This window comes from Geospiza fortis, unplaced genomic scaffold, assembly GCF_000277835.1.
Source record: "Geospiza fortis unplaced genomic scaffold, GeoFor_1.0 scaffold346, whole genome shotgun sequence".
In the NCBI taxonomy this organism is placed as follows: domain Eukaryota; kingdom Metazoa; phylum Chordata; class Aves; order Passeriformes; family Thraupidae; genus Geospiza; species Geospiza fortis.
Window position 1 is genome coordinate 813,182 of NW_005054361.1, and position 24,282 is coordinate 837,463.

Below are 24,282 nucleotides of genomic sequence, written 5' to 3' on the forward strand. Positions count from 1 at the left end.
GGGGGGGGCCCCGCGGCGAGCGCCGGTAGCGCCTGGTGCCGGCCATGGGGGAGAGGACGGGGAAAGGTGAGAGCATGGAAAAGAGGGATGGGGGAAAAATAAGATGTGAATAGAAGTGAGGGGACTTGGTCTATAAAAGCCTGGCTTTTTGTAAGGTTTTACAACTACCAGCTTGCCTTCCTTGATTAAAAATAAATGTAAGAAAAAACCACCCTACTTCGTTTTAAACCTGCTTTGAGCTTTACAAATAGGAAAAAATCCAAGGCCTAGAACCTGTAAAGCACTAATTTGTTGTGAAAAAAGTTACAGCTTCAGGATGCAGAACTGTAACAGCAAGAATTTTCTCTGTGCGTGTCCGTCTCCTCACCTAGCGAAGATAAAAGGGAAAGGAGGAAGACACCTGGAATTTTCACCTGTTGGTATGGTCAATAAGAGGCTGAAGTGCCCTTGTGAGGAAAGAGGCAAAGAGCCATCGGCCCTGAGCAGAGGTGACACTGGGGATGCAGCACTGGAGCACTCCAGGCACAGGTGCTCCAGACAGAGATCCAGCCATGGCTGAGAGGAGCAGAACATCTCACAGTGCAGACTGACATCAGGCTCTGCCGTGATCAGCACTGTTTGAGTGATTAACCCCACCTGCAACGAGCACACACAAAACCGAAGCAGCCTTCAGGTATGAAACAGCTCCTACAGAATGAGTTGGGAACAGTCTGCTCCAAAGCACAAAATGCACTGCAGACAGCATATCTAGAAAAGCTGAACATTTTATTGTCATTTAAGAGTAGTACACCATTTTGTGATTTTAGAAATACAGACTCTTTGCAAAGCACTGAAACACAGGTGCCTTCCAACTTCTAAAACCTACATTATTCTAAGTCTTACAAACCTTTTATATTAGCAATTCAAGTTTGGTCTTTGCTGCAACAAGTTCTTCACCAAAGATGCAACAACTTAGTTCTAGACTGCAAGACAACTGAGCCAGGTTTCAAACTCCACCAGCCATTGAGCCACCAGAACCACTGCTTTCAAATATTGAGTCTATGATGTTCTTGTACTTTGTGCCCATGAGGGAGTTCACCTTTGAAAATTTTAAGTTAGGAGGATTTTCCAGTTAGCCACCAACTGGTATTTTTCCATTACAGCATCTAGAAGCAAACGGATACCTTGCAAGTACTAGTGCTCATGAATAGGTTATGTTTACACAAAACCCAGAGAGGCCTCCAGAAACATTCAAGGTTAAAATGAACAGTTGCAAAAGAAAAACAAAAACAAAACAAAAAAAAGAATCTGTACATATTTTCAGTCATAACACAAGGGAACACTGGAGTATCAGTGTTTCGTGTTCTAGCTTCAATAGTGACACCTGTGCTAGCCCTAGTAGTATTCTACATGTTTGTCCCTTCCCCCCATTTAAATTTTATACTCGCAATCTGAATATACAGCTGTACTTACAGGAAATATTAAACAATGCACAGCGCCTTAAGCAAGTTCCATGTCTGGTTTTGAACAAACCATATAAAATAAGTGACAAAATAGTTTAAAATTGGTCCTTATTTTTATACAGCTTGGAAGCACTAAATTTAAAGACACACATTAACCAGCACAAATTAGTCAGCAGTTTTTTTTTCTTAAAAGAGTGTGTTACAGTATCATGCATGAAAAGCAAGCTGCTGCTCCCAAGTAGAAATATGGAGTTTAGACTTACTGCTTTCTTCTCAGGCTGTTATTCCTCCTTTCATAAATTATTTCAACATAACCAAGGATAGAAGCAGCTGACTAGCAAAACAATATGAAGTTCATCTTTTATGTTGTGACCCATTCTTAAAGTAATGAAGTACTTTGGAACTTTAGCATAAGGAAGGTTGAATAACCACTGCAAAGGACTTTTACATTCTTTGATTTTGTTTACATCTTCAGAAAGAAAATTCTACATTTTAACTTGCTAACTACTGGATTTTCATATGGAGACTGTAGTATTGAAACAGTGCAAGACATTTGCAACTTCAGGAACATCCAATTACACTGCCCTTTCACCCAAACAATGATTAGCAGAATATTGCATCAGTTCTAGATAAACAAGACAGGACAAAAACCTCATTTTAGAATAGCATTAGGATTCAAAAATCTTTCATATTTAGTGAAAAGAATCCACACACGAATATGCACGAAGGACTCCTTAACACAGACTTTATCACAACGAACGTAATCCAGCTGTAAGTCTGGACCAGGACTTTTTATTGGTAAGAAGCTATATTTGTTCAGAGATCCCTATCAGATGTTCCATTAATAATGCTTCAACATTTGGGTACTTTGAGACACGAACAGAATCAAAGCTCTCTCCTGTCAAGGCCAAAAAACCAGCTGGAACAACCCAGGTGGAGCATGAGCTTAAGCAGTCCGCTTAAGCTCCAAAAACATTCCAGACACCAAAAAGCTGGCTTTTGTCTTTGCATTACTCCAGTGAGAGTGGAGCCCTGCCCACTAATGCAATATTCCAAAGACCATTGCAACTAAGACTGTCAAGTCAGGTCTCAGTTGAAAGCTACCACCACCACAGGACACCGTTTCCTTACCCCTGACCCCCCCACTGCCAAGGAAGAATGTTCATAAGGGCATTTTTGGTGTGGAAAGCAGGTCAGTAGAGACTCCAAGTGTGGTTTGAAGAATCCTCAGTACCAAGCCGCTTTCCACACACACAAATTCAGTCCATCTTCTCCTTCTGGACCAGCTTGGGTGCATCTACAAAATCCTTGCCGTTGTAAAGGATGATAGCAAAAGTTCCAAAGCTGGCACTTCCCCAGAAAAGCACATAGGCCAGTGTCTCAGTCCATGTATCACCTGAGAAGAAGAGTCAGATAAACCTTTTAGCTCATCATCTCCAGTTAGCAGACAGTTTTACTTTAGGACAAATGCAAATATTTCTAGCTCTCCCTCAGAGATTTGTTGTCAAATGAAATCAGAAGTCTCTCACAGATCTTCTTCTGTTTCCTTACCTCGGAATATTTGTATTTGCCACACAGTTCTTGGAATCCATTGAACAGAGATCCATGGAAGTCAGCCAAGAACTCTACTGGCAACAATGTTAGAAAATTCAAGGCAAAAGCAGAAGGCAAAAACCTTCACCACTCCCAACACAGATTTAGATTAAAGGGAAACCCATCAGAACCAGGGTTATGCCTGTATCTGACAGCTCTGAATTGTCTTTTTGCCCAAAATTAGACAGGTATTCCTCTGCGGCTTCATCCAGCCTACAATAAAGCTACAGGTGCATCTAAATTTGGAGATAATTAACTGTCCCTTAATTGACTTCTATGTGAGTTTTCTACACTGCTTTCTACAGCATCTCAGTTTTTTCCACACTAATGACACAGTGCTAAACCTCAATCTCCAGAGCCATGTTCAAGCACTTTTAGAATGACTGAGAAGCAATTCTACACTGAACAGTTACTGGTAACCATTTACAAAATGTTCACAGAGAAATATTTACACAAAGTTCACAGAGAAATAAGCCAGTTTTATACAATTAAACTCAATAGTGACTTACCAGCCATTAGCAAACAAATAATGCACATGGAGAAAGCAACCACCATAATAATAGGCAACTGAGGAAAGAGAAACAGAATAATCACTTGATACAGCAGTACCTATGTTCCTTAATTTCTTTTATGATGGGTTGTACTGTAAAACTATTTACTTGCTTTGCTTCTCAAGTCACCTGCATTCAGGTACAAAGAAAATTTGGATAGTTCCAAAATCTGGAAGACTGTATTCAATAATTATGTTTAGAACTGAAATACACTTCCTGTGTATTAAAAGAGAGGTTGAGGCATATGCTTTGTTTATAAAATAAATACACCAGTTAAACCCATTATGTTCCCAAATCCCATTTCAAAACAGAAAGGGAAAGGTGAAAAAAGTGAAAAGAATGTGGGTTTTGTGTTACAATCTATGCTCCTACATGAAGTGTGAGAAAAGAAGTCCACTAGATTCTTCTGCAGAAGGAAACAGTCATTGATAGTGACTAGTAGAATTTTCCCCCTTCCACCTGGTGAAGCATATTTGAAAAAAAACCAAGCAGCAATTTTTCCAATACCTCAAGGACACTCCATTTTCTGTCAAGGGAACAGTCAGGGTTTAATCCTATAACAGGTGTCACAGAAACATTACCAGATTACAGGGATGCTTCATGACTAACAGACAAGTCCTACTCAGACATAATGAAGCCAGTGACTGAATTGTTGTGTTTCTCTTATTACAAATAAAGTCTCCATACTCACAGCTAAGAACTTCCAATCTTTCTTGACATGTAAAGGACTAGCAGGTTCTACTTCATCCACTGAATAATTTCCAAGAAAAAGATCAATTGCATCCTGGAAGAGAAAGGGAGGGCAAGAGTTAGAATGCACAACAATGGTTATCAAATACACTTCCCCATGGTTAAAAGCTTTACTTACTTGTCTAAATCCATCAGAAAAGTTGTTTTTGTAGTAACGTATTAATGAGTTCCAGCCATCCATTATTAAGCCCCACTGAGTTCTCTTCCCAGTTCTGCAAAAAGAAATTGTGAACAATATTTAAAATATATGTATGCATTCAGGACTAGAATTTCAGATTTACATTCTGTCACTATCCAGATGTGTACTACATTAAATGAACACCTGCACAGGAATACATTTATCTAGTGCTGCCTCTGCATTATTACCACATGTACTTGTAACAAAACTGTAAAATAAAATGACACTTCTTTCCATCAGACAACATAAATGTGCAGCATCTTCATACACTGCCTTGGTTTTCATTTCCAGATAGCCTTTACTTTCATATAAACACAGCATGGAATCTGGAGATTTTAGTCTTTTTACCAACTGAACCATTGCAAAAGACTCATCTATAGCCTAAGCCCCAGATGAGTAACCTTCTCAGACATGAGGACTTGAAGAAAATCTCAAACATGTTCAAAAACCCAGAAGGCCCTTACAAGAAACGCTGACTTGCCTTGTGTAATCGGTCTTTAAGGCACCAGTTCCAGCATATTGTTTGGCACAAGCATTAGCATTATCAGCCCATGCTGTGAATAGGAAAATGATAAGAAATATTAAGGAAGTTATATACTCTCTACAGAGAAAAAGTCATTGTTTGAACTCTATAAACAGCCTACCATTTTTGTAGATTTTCTCAAAGTCTGCCTGCTCTTCAATTCTCTGTCCCACATGCAGAACACCAAGTCTCTGGAATAAAAAGCACATTGAGGCTTGCTAGGAGTTTGATAGAAAGAAAAATTAGGATTTGCTCTCAAAAAAGCTGTATTTATCAAACCTGAGTCTAGTCAATGCAGCTCAGGTAAGCAGTACAGTAACTCCACTATGCAAGCTCTTACTGGAGCACTCAAGGTACATTTCCATTCTAAATGGAAAGCCTCTCTCCTCTTCCAGCTTGTCAAAGAAGAGTAAAAGATTTACCTGAAGCTGGGCTTGCAGAGACCTGCGTGCCAACAAGCTCTGGATGACGTTAGTGCGATCCAGGCAGTCCATGCAGTTACTGCGGAACGTTCCTTCCTGCTGGGTCACAGTTTTACCCTCCGAGTCAACTAGAAAGTAACTAACACACACAATATACATATTTAGAGATAATAGTCCATATAAACCACATGTTTTCACAAGTAAATATCCTAACAACCCAACCACAACTGTCCTGAGCATTTGATGAGTGCTCAGCCATGTCTTCAAACTTTGATGTCTCCCTGAATTCCTGCCATGCTGCAAAACAGCACCAATGGATGAACATTTAGCAATCTCAGTGCAGTATTCACTCCTACCATTCAGAAAGTCAATCAGCAATACTTGAGTTATATGTTACTGGGAAGAGCAACTTCTGGTGCAAAATCAGGGACCTGTGGTTTTTTTTTTTCCAGTTATTTTAGTGTCCCAGCTCCACAGATATGAAAATCATTAGCAGAGCCTAGCAGCAGAAGTAACCACATTTGTTGGTAAGTGGTCACCAGTTCAACCCAGTCACCAATGCATAAAAGTCATCTAAGTTGTCAGGCACATTTCTTCCAGGAAGGTACTCAGGTACTTCCAGGAAGATTTTTTAAGGGTGCTTGCAAATTATGGAAAAATCTGCTACTGTCACATGCCATTCTCTCCATTATGTGAACATGGTGGGGGGGTCCAGATATTCCCCCCTTGCATATGCTAATTATTACCTCAATCTTTTAAATCCACTAAACCAGGTGTTTCCAGTAGTTGATAACAAACAGCTCATTTTAAATACTGAATTGCACACCTGCATTCCAATGCTGAGCTGGTAGAAAAAATATTCCAATCTACTTATTAGCTGGATGTGCAAATAGGACAGAACTATGTCTGTCCTGCCACAGCATGAAGGTTTCAGTTGTCTGTAGGTTTACAGATTATAATTATAGATTAAGTTACTCCAATATGTAATTATGAACTCTGGACTAGCATATAATCCACTGTTACTGTAGAGCATTTTTATCAAGAGCCTCAGCATTTTTATCAGGAATCCTAGAAACACGTGAATCTACTTTGATTAGCCTTGTGTTTTCTTTTCAAGTGTAATTTTCATCATTCTTGAGATAGTTTTGTTAAACCATGTTTTTACATTGTTGAAGACTACAGCGACAATAATACCTGTGAAATCTTCCTTTTCCCCCCAGGTTTTGGCTACAACTGATATTAGGATAAGATAGTTTGTTATTATCCTATTTAACTAGAAATGTCTATTCTTAAATGCTGCATCTCCTATAGCCGCTCTAAAAAATTAAAAAACTAACAAAGAACATCTCCACAAACCCAGCTTTCTTTTCTGAAAGATCTTCCACAACTGGATTTAGCCTGCAGAAAATAAGAGTTGTTTACCTCCCTAGGGGTTGCAAAACTGTGAAGATTAGAACTCAGACTTTTCTGTTCCTATTTAAGCAACAGTCGTTACAAATGAAATAAAACAAGTTCAGTTAGAGCCAGCCTTATCTTGAGAATGAGTCTTCAATTTTATATCTGGCTTTTTTTAAGTTTTCATTTCAAGGAAATCTGGTTATTTTCTATGCCTCCAGTGGCAGCTGACAGTAAACAAGTTAAAGGATTCGGTATTAATTCTAAGAATAAAGGATCCTTGCTATATAGGAAAAAACTACAATCTTATTTCTCCTTATTTAAGGTGCTCAAAGTCAATTTATTCATTAGGTCTTTATGAGTTTTTAAGGCTTTTTTTTTGTGGTAGACAGAGAATATTAACTATAAGCTGATTAATTTATATCATTCCCGTAGCCATCACTCCAGGCAAGAGACTTTATTAACAAGACTCTTGTTCTAGTCCACACCTTACCTCATTTCATTTTGTCAGGACAGACTATACCACTGCTAGTTTTCTAATGTTTTAGCTAATCTACTTTGTGCTTTAGTCACAAGGCTTCAAGAACAGGAAGGAAGCAATCAGAAAAGCAGAACAAACTAAACTATTTCCCTAGCAATCTACAGGTCTACAAGTAGCTATGACCAAAAACCCACTTGTGAGACTAAAGATTTAAATTGATTTGGACATTTTGTGCATTTTGTGTATTTTGATATGACTATAAAAAATAAGAATGTGTTTCCCTGTGGGTTAGTTATATTAGCAAGGGCTAACAACCAATGCCAATGCAAGCTTTGGAGCCACAACAATGTGTGTTAGAGAAAACACTTTTACAAATGCCCGTGGAAGGAACACCCAGTGTTTTACACTACAAGGCAGAACAGTTTGCTGTCAACATGACCTGGAATTACTATGGATGAAAACAAATATAATCTAAAGAGACTTGCTTTTTAATAGCTCCAGTTGTATGCACATTCATTTCTTTGTCTAACCTTCCACCAACCTTACAAAGGCAGCTCTTTTCACAACTCAGGGTTGCTGCAATTCTCAGATCCACTTTATGGAGAGGCAATGTGGGCTCTACATCCAACCCCCAACCAGGTGTCTAACTTGCACATGGTGTCAGCAAGACACCAGAGATATGGACACACTAATGCGTTTTCTCCATAGATGACAACAGAAGGTCTGTATGACTGTGCCTTAATGCAAGACAATAGAAACTATGAGGAAGTGATCTCATTTTAGCAGCACAGAGGTGAAAGAACTGCAGAGCCTTACCTGAACTCATCTTGCTGGTCTGCCAGTTGATCCATCAAAATCTGAAGCCGATCCCACCTCATCCGACTGCACTCTTTATGGAAGTCAAATGCCACGTATCTGTTCAGAGGGAAGCAGTTTTCAGATTATGTATGTACTGCAGTGAAGGTTACAGAAAACCCTACAGCAAAAGGCTGATCTATAAAACAGATAGTGACACAGGATTTGTTTTTCTTTAGAGATGATTTTCAGCACAACTGCAGATTTTGTAAGTGCTCTGTCATCTTCCTGATGCAGCACCCTTAGTGTGAATGGTGACACCATTTAAAATTCTTTACAAAATGCCATTAGTCTGGGGAAGCACACATTGTGTTCCAAGTTCTGTGTATGCTCCATTCTATGTTCTGGCTAATATTTTTCCTCCAGAAAAGTACAGAAGGGATACAAATCTTAATGTCTTTTTTTTTTTTTCCCCCGCCAGGATTCTTTTGTTCTCTGTTCACTTTGAACTAGACACAGGTGTTGAAATCCAACATTTTTTACCGACATAATTCCCTCAATAACTCTAGAAACCCAAGACAGGTTTTGTTTAAGCAGCTAACCTAACTGTCCTAAGAAAATTAAGCAGCTACTGACTTGGAACAAAATTTCAACAGCTGATTTCTGGCAAGAAGTACTCTAAATGAGTGGTACTTGATTAATTAGACATTTGTATGTATATGTTTGCTGTGAATTACAGGGCATTACATTCCTCCCCTCAAGCATTCATAACCCAAAAGTTATTTGACAAGATTCCAGGACTATGCATGAAGAAAGATGAACGCTGAAACAAGTAACTGAAGTCTCGAGTTTGACTCTGGCTGGTCAACACCATCAAAAACAATTAACCAAGAAAGTGGATTTTGATAGCAGTAGTAAAATAGGGCTGCCAAACACCACTTTTGAACATATACATCACCAAAATGCACCTTCACATAATTTCATGTCTTGGTTTCCACCAGATGACTTTATAGCAAATATGCACAGAATAAAAACACCATGGCACAGTAATTTCAAGGATAAGGTAGAGGGGCAAATAGCTGTATGAGTTGGATACAAGCCCTCCCTCCAGAAATTATCAAAAGCAAGCACAGACAGGTTGTAAAATTGTGTACTGCACTCTCTATTCCCCCAAAGAGATGGAATTTCTCATAACCCAAGTGGATTCTCCACTCTTGGCCCATTGTTACACTGAGCTCCAGGCATTTAAATTGTTTGTTCCCCTTACTGTTCCATCCTGTTCTGCTCACACTCAGCACTCCCTCACTAAGTTAGCAATGTAACCAAGGCCTTTGGCCAGAAGCTAGTTCTACAGGACATGATCATCTTTTTCCTAAAATGCAGAAGACCTCCATTGCATACTATGGCTCCAATACTGGCATTACCATTGCCTCTTAATTTCCTTCCTTATTCTGCCTGTGTCCTCTCTTAGCAAGTTACTTCATAAACATAAAATGCAAACAAATCACAGAGTTGGTAAAGGCCCCTGAAGAGCTGACCACTCAGTGAGTCTCAGAGGGAATGCTTAACTTTTAACACAAAATGTATTACTTCATGTCACATGTACCTGACCATTCCATTTGCCATGCTGTTCACCATTTTTGAAAAGGTTTGCTCAAGAGGCTTCTCTGAGCCTTTTTGGTTAACCTGGGAAAAGGGAAAACAAAGACAGAATTACTCAGAAGCCTGCTTAAAAGAACAACAACTTTTTCAGGAAGAACAAGTGAAAGCATACCAAGTTGACAATCATTTGCTTTCCATAGCTAATTATTTGTGAGTCAAAATGTCTTTGGAAGCCATCCATCTAGAAGAGAAAGGAAATGGGTTGACAGATGTACACTACTATTAAGATCTGTGCTTTACAAGGAACTGCCATTATAATATTTTTGATGATTCTTACAACTAAGTGTTTGATGTTCTCTATTGTGCCAAAACATTCCCACTTTTCTCCTCCCAGTCCATTCAGTTCTCCTCATTAAACATGGTACAGATAAGGAGTATTGGTTCATCTACTAAAACTGCTGCAAACTAGATCCAAAGAGAAACTACTGCCACTGATGCCTGCATTTTTTTTCAGCCTTTGAATTCATTATAAGAAGTACAAGGTTTCTTGCTATTACTTTTAAAAATAATGCTCAATCCAGTATTGCTGATTTTTATTCCTCTGATTACAGTTTGCAACCCTATCACACAAACATGAGCCCAGTAACATGTTAAAACCCCAAGACACAAACACTCACATACATGGTTTACTGACTTGCTGATCTGTGGCTTTGGTTTATACTTGAGGTTTGGTCTTTGAGACCAGAAAAAAGGAATAGATCCACGGGTCTGCAAAAGAATGGTAATGCTTTTAAACAGCAGAATTTACAAAACCCACTTGACATTTAAAAATAAAGCAGACAGGTTTATTTTGTCAAACTAATTCAGTTTGTTTGTTTAGTTTATGCTTTTAAATATAGATTGCATATAAGATATGCAAACAAGACAGAGCTATATCTGTATCTATGTTTCTTACAGTGACTTTACCTGAACGAACGATGCTTTGCTCCCCTTGTAATGCACAATTTGCTCTGTCTCAACAAAGTTAGCAGCGTGCCCTTCTGAATCAATACCTGTGGAGGAAAAAGACCGTGTTAGCTGGCTCAGCCTGCCTGCAAAACAGTGACAGCACATCAGCAAAAGGCTTCCTTCCCCGCCCTTTTAAGCCCTCACAGGAAGCGCAGAGCTGCCTGACAGCACAATATTAAACACAACCTTGGTAAAAGTTTAATATGATCTGCACCAAATTTAAGCAGAACTGTGCTTCTTTAAGTTAACACATTTTGATATTTCTAGCACTACAGATTATCATTTAATATGAAAAAAATACCAGTGCTCTGACACCAAAATATTCACAATTCTGTAACAATGGTACTGCAGAAATGGACCAATTTCTTCAAAAGCATGTATGTTGGGACTAAGAACAGAGAAAGTAATTTAAATTCATTTCCCTGTTTGCTTTTTTACTTCAAACAATTAGAGAACACCACTGAGGGCTCCCCTGCCAGCACCAGTGATGCTCTTAGTTGGATTTATTGCTAGACCAAAAGGGTTATTACACACTTGCATTTAGCACCAATGAAAACAGCCATCTGCTAAAAATCACTACAAAACTTTTGCAATTATGTCTTAAAGACATGAAGAACAGTCAGTTTTAATAAATACCAAAAAATGCTTCAGTTCTTAATATTTTCTTTGGAGGAAGAAGCCCAAGACAAACTAAACAATGTTTTTTCATTTACTCTTAAAGGTAACTTGCATGTGCAGATAAAACACATTATTTTCTGAACAAATCAGTTTTTTCTTTTACCTCTCACATAGTAGCGCACACCAGCCCTGAAACAGCTTCTTCTGGAAATAAGCAGCCAGTCAAAACACTTGCCATTAATAGAACAAGAGTGCATAGTGATAACTGATGAACAACACTCAGGAAAAACTCCTATGTTTCATTAGGATATTTTTACACATCAACAGGTAGGAAACTAAGGAACCAAGAGACTACATTCAAATAAATGTGTAAACATTTGTCACCCCAACAACAGTTGAACACTTCACTGGAGAGACAGTAGCAATATTAGGATCAATATGCACATTGCAAAACAACACTCTACAGTGATGTCACTTATGAACAATCATTAAAACTGCTGTAATTTTGAGAAAATGTAATTCTAAAGAAATCTATTCTGGATCTTATGGTCCTATTAAAAAATTAGGAAAACCATCTCATCCATAATTTCATTAGACTACTGTAACAGTTTCTTGCCCTATTGCTTTTAAAAATTAACAACTACTTCAAAAATACCTCTTCAAAATTTTTTCTAGGCTTTTAAAAGAGTAAATATCTTGGGGTATACATTTTGCACCCATAAGTGCGACATACATCACATCTACAAATGCCAGAACTAGCAGTAAAATAGACTGGCTTTCAAATCCATGTGAAGAAAAAGAGAATGAACACACATCAAGACTCCAGTCTGAACTTCTCACACAAGAATGGCTTCCTGTAGCCTGGGCTACATACCCAAAGTGCCAAATGCACCTGGGACTAACCAACAAGCAATGACAACTAATTTCAGCTTTAGTCTCATTTTGTGCTACTTATAGTGGCACTTATTTGGGACTGCAGTAAGCTATCAAGTCTAATAGAGACCAGCACTCACGAAAAATTTCTCCAGGTAGATTCACCAGTTTGCATGTTTTGCCCCTAAAAACTGAAACCCATCACTTTAAAGCAAGTAAAAGATCAAAATGGTCAATTTTTAAATTAGTCTACTGCAGTCTTCTCTTTGAAGAGTCTAGATACTTTGTCTCAAGTGAAATTTAGGCTCTGGATCTATGATTCAAATGGGACATAAAGCAGCTGTGTACATGAGCACCTCAGCTCTGTTAAAGAACACAGTGATTCCATACATGAGTCATCTTGATTTCTGTTTGTATTTATGCCAATACTGTTTGTAAACAACCTCCCAAAATATAATACAAATTGTCCCCATCCAGAATGTTCTCTCAATTCATAAATTAAGGCTGAAAAATACCCATTCCTCTGTTTCCCTGGAAAATTACTGCCAGGTCCTCCACCCTTAAATTCAACATTCGTACAGCCAACAGTATTCTGCAAGAAAGGTTATCTCTAACATTAGCTGCTTAGCAATTGTCAGCCTATTTTCTGTTGGCAGTCTGTGCTCACTTAAAATGACAACTTGCTATCAGCAACTTCCACATATACAGATGACAAGACAGAATTTACTGCTATTTAGAATGGCTTTGATTTGGAGCACCAAGGTAAATACTAAATGTAGTTTAGGGCTTCAGGTGATTAAAATCTCAACTATCCAAGTCCGTTATTTCTCATCACTGCAAGACTAGAAGCCCAGCACATGTAGTTGAAAAAATATATTTGGATTTATATGGGGGGAAAAAAAAGCACCTTTGATATTACTGAACTACCTTCTAGTGGCACTGTAACAATTCTGCTGTGGGGTCTTCCTAGCATTTTTATTGCTAGAAATCCCATTTCTTCAAATTCCTGAGTTCCCTAAGGTTTTGCTGTAATTCTGTTTTAAACAAACATTACTTATGCTAATTTTTTATACAGTGAAAAAACAGGCTCGAGGAAGGTGTTAATTGCAGTCTGTCAGTTGTTAATTGCAATTTACCCAGAACCAGCAGGATAAGGATTAGGGTGTTTCAATGGTTCGCTTTTGCTATCTTTCCATTGTCTCCCTGCCTACTCCCACAACATTTTCCACTAAATGAAGTCACAGGAAAGGACTGGATATCTGCCAGCTGCTGACAGTCCCATCAGATCAACTGATTTCATCTGGAAGCCATTCCCTGCACACACCTGAGAGGCCTTTGCAATGGATGAACAAAGCAGAACGTGGCATGAGTTGCTCTGTCCAGTCTTGCCAGTCTTTTTTCACACTGTCAGTCCAGGAGCAACTACATGGGATTTATTGTTTATCACACACTGCCTCCAGAAAGTGTTCAGCTTCCTTGCAGCATTCATCCCTTCTCAAAAATAAACTCATGACTGCTTTGCTAAAAAGGCTGTTTCCCAAAGTGTTGGTGCAGGAAAAGCAGCTGCCCAGGAAAAGCATTCCAGGAGCCTTCAGCAGAACTTATCCTTTTAGTCATCAACATCCATAAGCACTCTTTCAAGTCAAAACTGTTCTCCCTTATTTTGCATCGAAATTAAATGCATCCTTATAGCAAGATAAAAAAATACTAACGCTGATGGGAGAGCATCTGCCATATTAATCTTAACATTCCTACTGAAAGACAGCTATGCAAACCATGACTGTAAAATCAAATACATTAAGCCCTCAAAGCAGAATATTCCAGGGAGTTAACGTACAAGGGGACTATCAAACAATATGTAACATCCATATATGAGCAAACTGTAACTTATTTCTGACAATGTGTTCTGTATTGTAATTGGCAGTGTAGCAGCAGAGCAGCCTCACAGCAGCCATTTTGCTACTGGACTACCCATATCCAGTACACAGTTTTACAGCACAAAAGGATACATCCATGCATCACTGGTGTAGCAAACCTATGGATCTGAAAAACACAAATACATGTGAAGAATATTAACCACTAGTAGCCAAAAAAGGTGAGTGACTATGCTTTGCCTAAGGATTTTGTGGTAGTTTCATATACTTTATATCATTTACTTTTTGTTTAGGGTGAAACATTCATTTCTGAGGAAAAAGTTCAGGGAAAACAGCAACACATTTAATCCTTATCAGCAGGAAGAAAAAAGTAAAAGTCTAATCCTAATTAAGCAGCCTAGACAAAAAGCAAGCTGCTTTGTCCTCCCTATACACAGCATTTACTCTCCTACAAACATACCAGATATAAAGCCATACTTGCTGAAAATCCTTTGACATGGTGTGTTTCCTTTACTTCCACAGAAGGACATATGCAGAGACAGTAGTTACAGAAGCCTTCAGTAAGATGTATTTTTATGTGATTAATGCTCAAAATGCTTGTTCCAGGGTTTTTCCTATCTTGCCATTCCTGAATAACTTAATCTTTCAAGAAAACTTTAAAGTTCAATACTAGAAGTCAGAAATTCCACACTTAACATTACCTAAAACTGTTCCTGCATCAAGCCACCTGTAATCAATGTGAGGGGAAGTGTGGAATAAAAATATCAGTTATCGCTCTTTTCAGCTCCTGTGCTTTGCCCCCAGGTCTGCTTTCACTAGCCAGCCATACTTGATTTTCCTTTGCTGTTCCCACCACAGCTTCTCTCTCATTTCCCAAGCTTTATTTGCATAGCACTATGCAAACTTTACACCCAGTAATATGCCCCTGGAATATGCACAACAGCCCTTCTCTACTTGCTATCTTCACATTCCAGAAGCAGTACACAATCCAGCCTTTTGGAACAGCGCTGTCTAATGTACCAGCACATCTCCACAGGTTACCGAGGCAGAAATAGAAGCCGTGCGTCACTTGCTCTGATAAATGCAAAGCACTGGTGGAGAGAGGAGGCTGCTGGAGTGCAGGCAATCCAAGGAGTTCAACAGACATAGGATGTCTCTGGCAGGAAGGGGCTCAGACAGTCTGGCCATTAAGGTGCCACAGCTGTGGCTCGTAGTCATGCACTTGTATTTACTGGACTAAGTGAATTCAAAGGTTACACCGTGTCTTCATTTGAAATAAACTGGAAGAATCTGAACTGTCAGTCTTACTCTCAATGACCAGCTTTATGATCTGTCCACCAGGAAAATGGAATTTAAACTGCACTCATAAAGAATGATGTGAGACAGTCTTAGGAAAAAAAGTGATGAACTGGACCTTGCCTATACCCAAATATACATAAGTAGCTAAACTTCAAAATGCTTGAAAAGCATACTCTGTGCAGTGTAACTTCCCCTTTGGTTTATATGAGTAGCTATGTTCACAGCACAGTATCTTCAAATACTGACACTTCCAAAAAAGTAGCTTTCTAGAAGTACTACTGAGGACATTGACAAAGTTGGAAGTTTGAAAGCAGAAGATTCACTGTGCTAAACTAGATGATGATTAGCCATGTTATACTAGATTCTGGCTGTCTGAAAGAGACAGAATCACAAAAAGATGTTGCATACTTATAGCAAAAGTGTATTTGTTCTCTATTAACAGAATCATTATTAAATGTTTACCTCTGGTTGAGCAATAAATTCTCTCAGAAGGTGTCCATTCCATACAAACCGTGGATCTGCCTGCAGCAAGAAAAAAAAGCAACATGCTTTTAGAGACTGTCAGTTCTGTTGAATTAAACATAAAGGCAGTATCATAGCATCCACGTGTCATGTAAGTTTACGTGAATGGGTACAAATGGAGATGAAATTCCCTTCTTTCATCAGTAGCCTTCATATCCTCAGCTAGAAATCTAAATAAAGACTGAAGAGAGCTATTCTTTTAGCTGCTCTTAAGGGTGTTGCATGATATTTCTAAACCACTGACAACTGAGATGCAGAACATAATGCATTGGTGCCCCTACACTGTGGTTGTTTCCTTCTGCCAGTACTTTTATAAAAAACATTGAACACAAATATCAAACAAAAACACCCACACTCCAAACACAAACCAGACTTCTCTTGCAGAGGAAAACTGGAGATGTTCAAAATTGCCATCACCCTTTTGATAAGCCATTATACTGCAGCCACGGGCATATGAAATTACACTGCAATTAATCATATGATATCTGAATGTACTTGTAACTGATGTTTTTTACTGTACTTTGTCTTTCAAACAACCTTCTGAAGTGACACAATTTTAAGGCAAACCAAACCTTTTGTGTCCTTGCTCTCCCTGGCAAGAGCACTGCCTGAGCAGCATTTGATGATGCAAAACAATTCCCAAATGTAAACAGTTTTTCCAATATTAAAAAAACAAAAACCCATCAATACAGACACAAGAGAATTTCAAGTTCAAATTGCATTTGGCTGCTGTCTTTAAGACAAAAGCATCATACTAAATACATGCTTCACACAAAGAATTGGAACACTTTAGAGAGAATACAACTTCCCAAGACTGACAGCCATAAAACCTTCAGATCTAGTCCAAGTTATTCTGGAAAAGAATATGAACCCAAGTACAACTTATTCCATTTTGGATTCCTTCCCCCTCACTCAAAGGAATTACTTGCTTTCTCTCAATTGCCCAAAATGCTTAGCTCCTTCTTCTTGTAATTACAAGTGTTCAATATGAGAGGCAAAATTTAATTTCTTTTGGATCTTTCAAAACCAGTTTAAAGTACATTTTAAGAAGTACTTCCAACTGCTGGTCTGGAAGTGTGACATGAGATCAGAACAGATCCCTAAAACATTGTGCTGCTCACAAGCTATGAGACTTGCACAGACCAGTGTGTTCACACACAACCCCTAACAGCTTGGATAAAACACCAGCATCATTTACACATCATCTGCACCAAACTGACTGACAATTTGCAAGACACAGACACGAAGCAAACTCAAAGGCTTACCCTCTCTAGAAGGCTCATCTCCTGGAACTCTGGACTCGTGTTGGCCAGCCGCTGCAGGGTGTGTGTTAGGTCGTAGGTTGTTGAGAAGTAAAACCCATCCACGCTCAAGACATGGTTAAGCATTGATAAAAATACTTTATTGTCCTGCAACTGTTGAGATGAGGAAAGAAAAGAAGAGCTGTCAGATACTTCTATCAAAATATTTTACTCTTGTAAGCTACCACTACTTTTTGAAGTGATGAGATGAATTTTGCTAGTGCTCTAGCAATACATGACATCATCCAGAGATTACCACACAAGAAGGATAGCACGAGAGTGCAATTCTGATACCAGTTCACTGGTAAATTGCAGCTAGCACACTGCAACCAAATTCTGCAACAACAGTGGAGAGCAGAGAACAGTATTCTTGTGAGGCAAATAACTACTAATATTAAACAAATTCTAACAACTTCCAAGCAAAAGGGAAGCTGTTAGTTTCCCTGAAAACTATTCAGTCAAAAAAACCCCTAAAACCAAGATGATAAGACAAAAGAAAAGTTATAATCTATGTTCTGGTTCAACCTCATTCCTTTCCTGAAAAAGCACCAAATTCCCTTCCAGCTCCATTGGTTAGATACTCTGACCTGCTCTTTATCAATCCACTACATATCTGTTTAACAAAAAATCTTCCACCTATCTCTTCCTCAAAAAAGTAAAAGTCAAGTTTTCCCTGCTGAGTAACTATGTAATTGAACAATTCCATAAAGAAAGCAAGACAGATAAGGAGACAGCTATGCAGTCTATTGTAGGGGCTGTCAGAAGAGTAAATCTCTGAGAAAGACTTAACAGAAGCATTAGGAAGGGTGTACCATTTAATAAAAGCAAAAATGCACATCCATAAACTGCAATGATATTCTAAGTTGCACCATGTGAGTTTAGCACCTTGAATTTTATATACTTTTTATCATCTTGATTTTATATACATCCATACACAAATATTACAGCCATTCTAGTAATGTGAACAAATCAGAAAACAGGTATTGTTCAAAGAGCTTCTTAAAAAAAAAATTCATAGTATCCTCAAATTAGGTCCTGTGGCAATGAGCATTAAACATTCCTCCACACTCCCCTAATCAATGTACCTACCTGAATATCAGTTAAGTGCAGCATGGTCTTTTTGTAGGAGAGGATATCAAAGTCTGTTGCTTTCCAGATTGCATGACCAAAAATCTCACCTACTTTTTTCTTTTTTGTTATTACAATAAGATATGTGCCTGTAAATCAGAAAGAACAAAGTTTAAAAAAACCCAAAAAACCACACGTATTAAGAAAAGCAGCCTATACCATATCAGAAAACTGAAACCAACAGGACTTTGCGTTCTTAAGTGTAGCAAAACACACAGGGCCGGAGCAAAAGGAAAATGTACTTTCTAAGCTACCCACTTCTCTATGCTCTGAGATCTCACTAAGTTTAAGGAACTTTAAAAAAAAGTGGACAACATAAAGTGTCACCTACTCTTACTTCTGATCAGTGACAGTCTGAAAATCTTCAGGTTTGCCCACTCAGAAAGAGGCCAATGCTCCAATGCTCTTGAATGTGATTTGAAAAGCACAGAGTAAGTCCAAAACACATGAAAGGAAGTATGTTTCAAAAGCCAAAAAGACTATTTAATTTATCATGAAAAAATATTCCTCCTAACAGATTCAAAATGGTACAAAGATTTGGGGTTCTTTTACCTATTTAAGACAAGAAGTGTGCTATTTCCCTGGTTGCATGAGTAATAAAGCAAAAAACCCACCCATAATCAGGACAGTTCATTCAGCAATTAATTTACACTTGCTGGTGAACACAACACAACCATATTTCTAAGCACAACATATTTTAGTATCATCTTGTTTTTGAAGAAAAATTTTACTCTTAATATTGCAATAAGCAAAGAATATTTATATTTGTTAAAGATGCTGCATTGCTAGACACAGGGTCAGTTTTACAGTTCACAGCAGTGAACTGCCTAATAACACTTTGCTGAACATTTAATTTAACTAATAACATCTTTACTTTGACAGCTGTATGCTAACACTCAGCGCAAAGCTCTGGGGGACAGAATGAAAAAACCCCAAGCTTTTAAGAGACTTAACATATTCTATATTTTATTTAATATTCAGGCAGATGAAAAGTCATTACCAAGCCTGTAAGTGATGACAATTCCCCTTTGGGGCAGTTCAGTTTTTAAACAGTCAGCACTCGTGGAGTCCCTAAGACACACGTATCCATTACATTGCTCTTATTCTGCAAGACCCACAATTCTTTAGAATATGGTCATAGAAACTTCAGCAGTTTTAAGATCCTGTAGAAGTCACTGCATTCAACACAATGTCCCTTTGCCTCAGTTGGGAATACTGCAGTGAGTGATCTTTAATTCTTTCTACATATGGGGAATTTATTCAGTACGTATGCTGCTTATTACATCATTTTTCAGAGTACTTCAGTCTCAAACTCTACCAAATTCTACAAAAAGGATTATTGGAGCAGCAATGCTTACTATCCCAAAAGCTTACACTTCAAGCGTCAGGTGTATTCATGACACTGGCTGCCTAGACCTGATCACTGAGACACTTAGAAAAACTGGACAACTTATTCTTTACATTACCCTAGAACTCTCTAAACTTAGAATTGTTCCAGTCTGCCCTTGCCCTTTTCATGCTGGATTTTCTTTGTATTTGTAGGGCAGCTGCAACACAACCATTACTTGAACAGCTGCATCTACCTGTCTATCCTCCAGTCACTCTCAGCTATTTGTGTACCATGAGTATTGATCAAGCTTCACAACACAACACTTGACTGTTGCATCAAATCCTGCAGCTCAGATTAAAATAGTTACAAAGAATAAGTAGATGAGGTACTTTGCACTCATTTGAAATGCATTCCTTATAACTCAAACAACTACCATTTAACCCTACCTTTAGAGCACCTCATGGTTTAAGAGATACACACACATTCATGATAAAGTAGATTTGGATGCCTCCATCCTCTAGAAGCCACATGGAAAGCCTATCATACTGATAAAAGTGCAGCCTCAGATACTTGCAAATACTATTTTTACCTTTAAAGCTTCTTCAGCAATCTATTTCATCTAAGTATTTTTAAAGAGCAGAGTTCTGTTCTCCTTACCTGCCACCAATCGGATTGTTCCCAAAATACCAAATATAGGCCTTGTAACAGCTGAAGGGGGAACATCTTTTTTAACTGAAAAGCAGAAGAAAATAACATCAGAATTTCAGACTGCTTCTTTCATGATTGTATTGGAACACAATTAGAACTAGGTTTCTCCAGCCTTCCTCGTCAAATCAAGTTTTGCTACAGTATATTTATAAGTATATAAATATATTTAAGTATAAGAAACAAAGCATCAGAATTTCAAAGCCTGATGGAGCTTTGGGAGGAGGATCTGGGATTCTAACCCATCTTCTAACCAATTTCTCATGTTTAATTAGTCATTCAATTTGAATAATTTCAAGCTTATTTTCATGATAGCATAGCAAGTAGACTCCTCAATAATGTATTGTCCTGCCAGCTTCCAGAAGCTTTGTTTTGAAGCCATCAAGACATAAAGGATAACCAAACCACAAGTGCTAGTGCCTCCCAGGTCTGTTTGCATCTTCTGAGCCTTAGTCTATTTCTGTCTCAGAAGACCTAAGCTGTCTCTGCAAAACTACCAACAGCAGCATACATATGGCAAGGGACACAGTATTCCAAACAATACACCAAGAGATCCAAAAAGGATCCAAATATCAATTAAGTCTTACCATGTGTAAGTTTAATCTATCTACATTTCTAAAACAACAGAAGGAATTTTAGAGAAATTGAAAGAAACTCAAACCATCCCCCAGAATGAAGCATTTTCCCAGAACTCAGAAAACTGAGAAAGGTAACCCTGGAATCTTCTTTTGCTTTAAACACCTTGTAGGTTCATCTGATAAAAGAGCAGCAGTAAGAGAGATGCAGACTGACAAAAGACCTGGGATAACTATCTTGACAGTGCTGAAGGGACAGTTTTGAAGGAGAAATTTAAATAATTTACTATGATACCAAAAGTATCAGTGGGAAGGGCACACTGCTCTTACATGAAGGATACAAGAAGCCTTTTAAAAGAGAGACAATGACTGCTTTTATATTATTATTACTGTAGCATTTCTGTCTGTTTGGAGATCAGTAATACTGTGCTACCAAACTCCTGAAGTATCAAAAGGGAGGTCACCCAGTGCCTTCATTTTACTGTTTAATCAAAGTTCTTTGTTTCATACTCTTTCAAAAATGTAACTAAAATTTTCAAGACTTCAACAGGCTTAAGACTCTTCCCACTGACATTTGAATCTGGATTTGCAACACAGAATGAAAATTTACAGTAAGAAGTTTTTTACTGTTGCTATTTCTGGAGGCTTTATGAAAAGTCAGGTTTCAGTTTTATATAAAAGACAGCACTGGGACAATTTGCCACTGTTCAATCCTTTCCCTTTTTGATCTTGAACTTCTAGCACCAACCCCAACTAGCCTGGGTGAGTCAGCTTCCCCTGTTGTGATGGACAGTCTTACCAAAGAACAGGCAAGCACTATCACCCTGGGAACCCACAGCATCAAACCCACAGCCAAAAGGCATTTGAAACAAAGCTCTGCAGAACAGAATACCAAGCATTATTTTAAACAGTAACAAAGTAAAAACAATTATGTCAATATTATCTCAGTAACGTCCTGAAAATCTTCTTGGATTCCTAGAGCAAAACAGACAAAAAGGACAGAGAAGACTGTATTGAGAAATACTGGTGAGGAGAGTCACCTGTAAGAGTGACTTCTGTGGAGACTCTGTCAATAGCAAGCACATCATCTGCTCCATCATCACAGGCCTCCACATAGAACTTCTCTGGCGTTATATGCCTTTAAGGGAAGAGAGAGGAAAAAGGAATTAGTTTAGCAGAACTTACTTTGGGTTTGTTTATTCTTCACCACCTGAAGACAGAACAATCAATTTTACACCTTACTTCAGCTGCAAAATAACAAAATTCTCACTGGATTGCTTCTCAACAGCCACTGATATTAGCAGTGTGCAAAAAAAAAAAAAAAGCAAAAAGCAAAAAAAAAGCAAGTGCAGCTCATCAGTTATTGCAAAATTCATGGCCTGATTAACAATCTTAATCCCTTTTTATTACTATAAGGAAAAGACATGAAAGTAAATTTGTGTACATAGTGGTCCACTCTGATTCCTGTAAGGTTGAACCATACCTGATAAGCCAAAACCCAACACAAAATCAGAAGTTTGAAACCAAGAACTTCCTAACAGATCAGACCACATCCCTAATGCAAGTCTAAGAAACATAAATGTAATGTACGAAATTGTAAACACACCTGTTTCACGTTAGCGTTGTAAGTATTGCAAGAATCCACCGGAAACAACACAGAAGAAATGGAAAAGTTCAAGTGGCACACTAATTTATTGAAGCAGGGGTCTCAACACTACCAATTCCCAGATGAGTTAGCCAGGTCTACATAACACACATGGCATTAACATGCACCCCTGCATCAGACAGACAAGTCACACATCGACTTCCTGTTCACACCTCATTGCCATCTTTGCCTTCCTTCCCCCCAAAACCAGCACAAACCCCAATGCTAGTCATAAACAGCTTTTAGAAGTGTTCCTGAAAAACACACTCATTGTGATACTTGCAAGAAGCCAGACATGTTACACTGTGCATCGAGAGGAGGGTTATGCAGAAGTGGCTTGTAGCTGTACAGAAGAAATTTTCAGGAAACAAACAAAACACCCCAAACACTCTTAAACTATTGCTCTTGACTCTTACAGTGATTTTTAGTTTAAGGCTTGACAAGACATTGGGTCAGAGTTTTAAAATTCTTGTTCTGGTAACAGGGTAGGTATTTTTAGGCTCCTTCTCCCTAAATAGATCTTGCATTTCTACGCATCTTTTATTTTTTTAATCCTTCAGAAAGCTGAATTAGAATCCTAATTTAGATCAGAGGAGTCTGATGGCCAGGTTTTGGTAGCGGGGTGAGGGGGGCCACTACAGAACTGGCTCCTGTGAGAAGCTGCTGGAAGCTTCCTGCATCTGACAGAGCCAATCTCAGCCAGCTCCAAGACAGACTGACTGCTGGCCAACACCAGCCCATCAGTGACAGTGGCAGCACCTCTGGGATAACATATTTAAGAAGGGGAAAATGCTCAGCACAACACCACAACCAAGCAGTAGGAGAGAGGAGCGAGAATGTGTGACAGAAACAGCCCTGCAGACACCAAGGTCAGTGCAGAATGAGAGGCAGAAGGTGCTCCAGGAGCTGGAGCAGAGACTCCCCTGCAGCCCCGGGTGAAGGCCAGGGAGACAAAGCTGCCCCTCTGCAGCCCAGGGAGGTCCATGGCAGAGCACAGACACACCTGCAGCCCTTGGAGAGCCACGACAGAGCAGGGTGATGCTGGTTAGAACAGGGTGCTAACAACACCAATGTTGTAGGTTTGAGGAGAGCAAATACTGAACTGAAAAAATCCACCAAAAAACATAATACAACAAACTGTAAAGCAATTAATAGTTAAGTGTTCATTCATGAGATAATTTAACTTCATTATAGTCTATGGGTCCTAAAATGGGAAACATATCTACAGTATTTCCTTTGTAAATCAGCATCCTTAAATCTTTCATGTACACATATTAAATGCTTAATCTTTGAAAACAAAAACATCAGAGTAAGAAATATAAACATCCTGAAGCCTTAAAACACCTATTTTACCTCCATTGCTTCTGTTTTTGATGAAGTGCACATGTGCACCTCCAGCTCTTTAGGGGAGTTTCACAGCAATAATGGGAGCTGTCTTTATGTCAAAAAGCAAACAAGCTTACACAGATAGAACAGGGGCAAGACAAGCTTAAAGCCATCTACAAACCCTCACTTTGTTAAATAGTATATCCTCTTTTCTTTTTAGTTTCTTTAAGATGCAGTCAGAAACCTATTGCTAACTGGCAGGAGGCAGCAGGACACATTTTTTCCCACAAGAGAAAGCTGCAGCTTATTGGTTTAGTTGAATGCTCATCTTTATCTGGGATGTCAG

General features: G+C 38.6%; 1 protein-coding gene across 2 annotated transcripts; it reads right to left on the reverse strand.

Moving 5' to 3' along the window:
- Window positions 1–746: 746 nt before the first annotated feature.
- SACM1L (SAC1 like phosphatidylinositide phosphatase) lies at window positions 747–22,097 on the reverse strand. Of its 2 annotated transcripts, XM_031059400.1 has the most exons (19): window positions 22,006–22,097; window positions 20,343–20,417; window positions 18,317–18,444; window positions 17,192–17,341; window positions 15,867–15,926; window positions 14,241–14,274; window positions 11,522–11,623; window positions 10,699–10,784; window positions 10,414–10,500; window positions 9,905–9,973; window positions 9,737–9,816; window positions 8,152–8,250; window positions 5,460–5,598; window positions 5,159–5,228; window positions 4,996–5,068; window positions 4,455–4,548; window positions 4,278–4,370; window positions 3,545–3,602; window positions 747–2,838 (listed from the first exon to the last, which is right to left on the reverse strand). In XM_031059400.1, exons 3-19 carry the CDS (start codon window positions 18,338–18,340, stop codon window positions 2,702–2,704), a joined length of 1,455 nt encoding a protein of 484 aa, XP_030915260.1. In that variant the 5' UTR covers window positions 18,341–18,444; window positions 20,343–20,417; window positions 22,006–22,097; the 3' UTR covers window positions 747–2,701. The 2 variants fall into 2 exon arrangements, with proteins under 2 accessions (XP_030915260.1, XP_030915261.1); XM_031059401.1 differs by lacking the exon at window positions 18,317–18,444 and having other exon boundaries at window positions 22,006–22,080.
- Window positions 22,098–24,282: the final 2,185 nt, after the last annotated feature.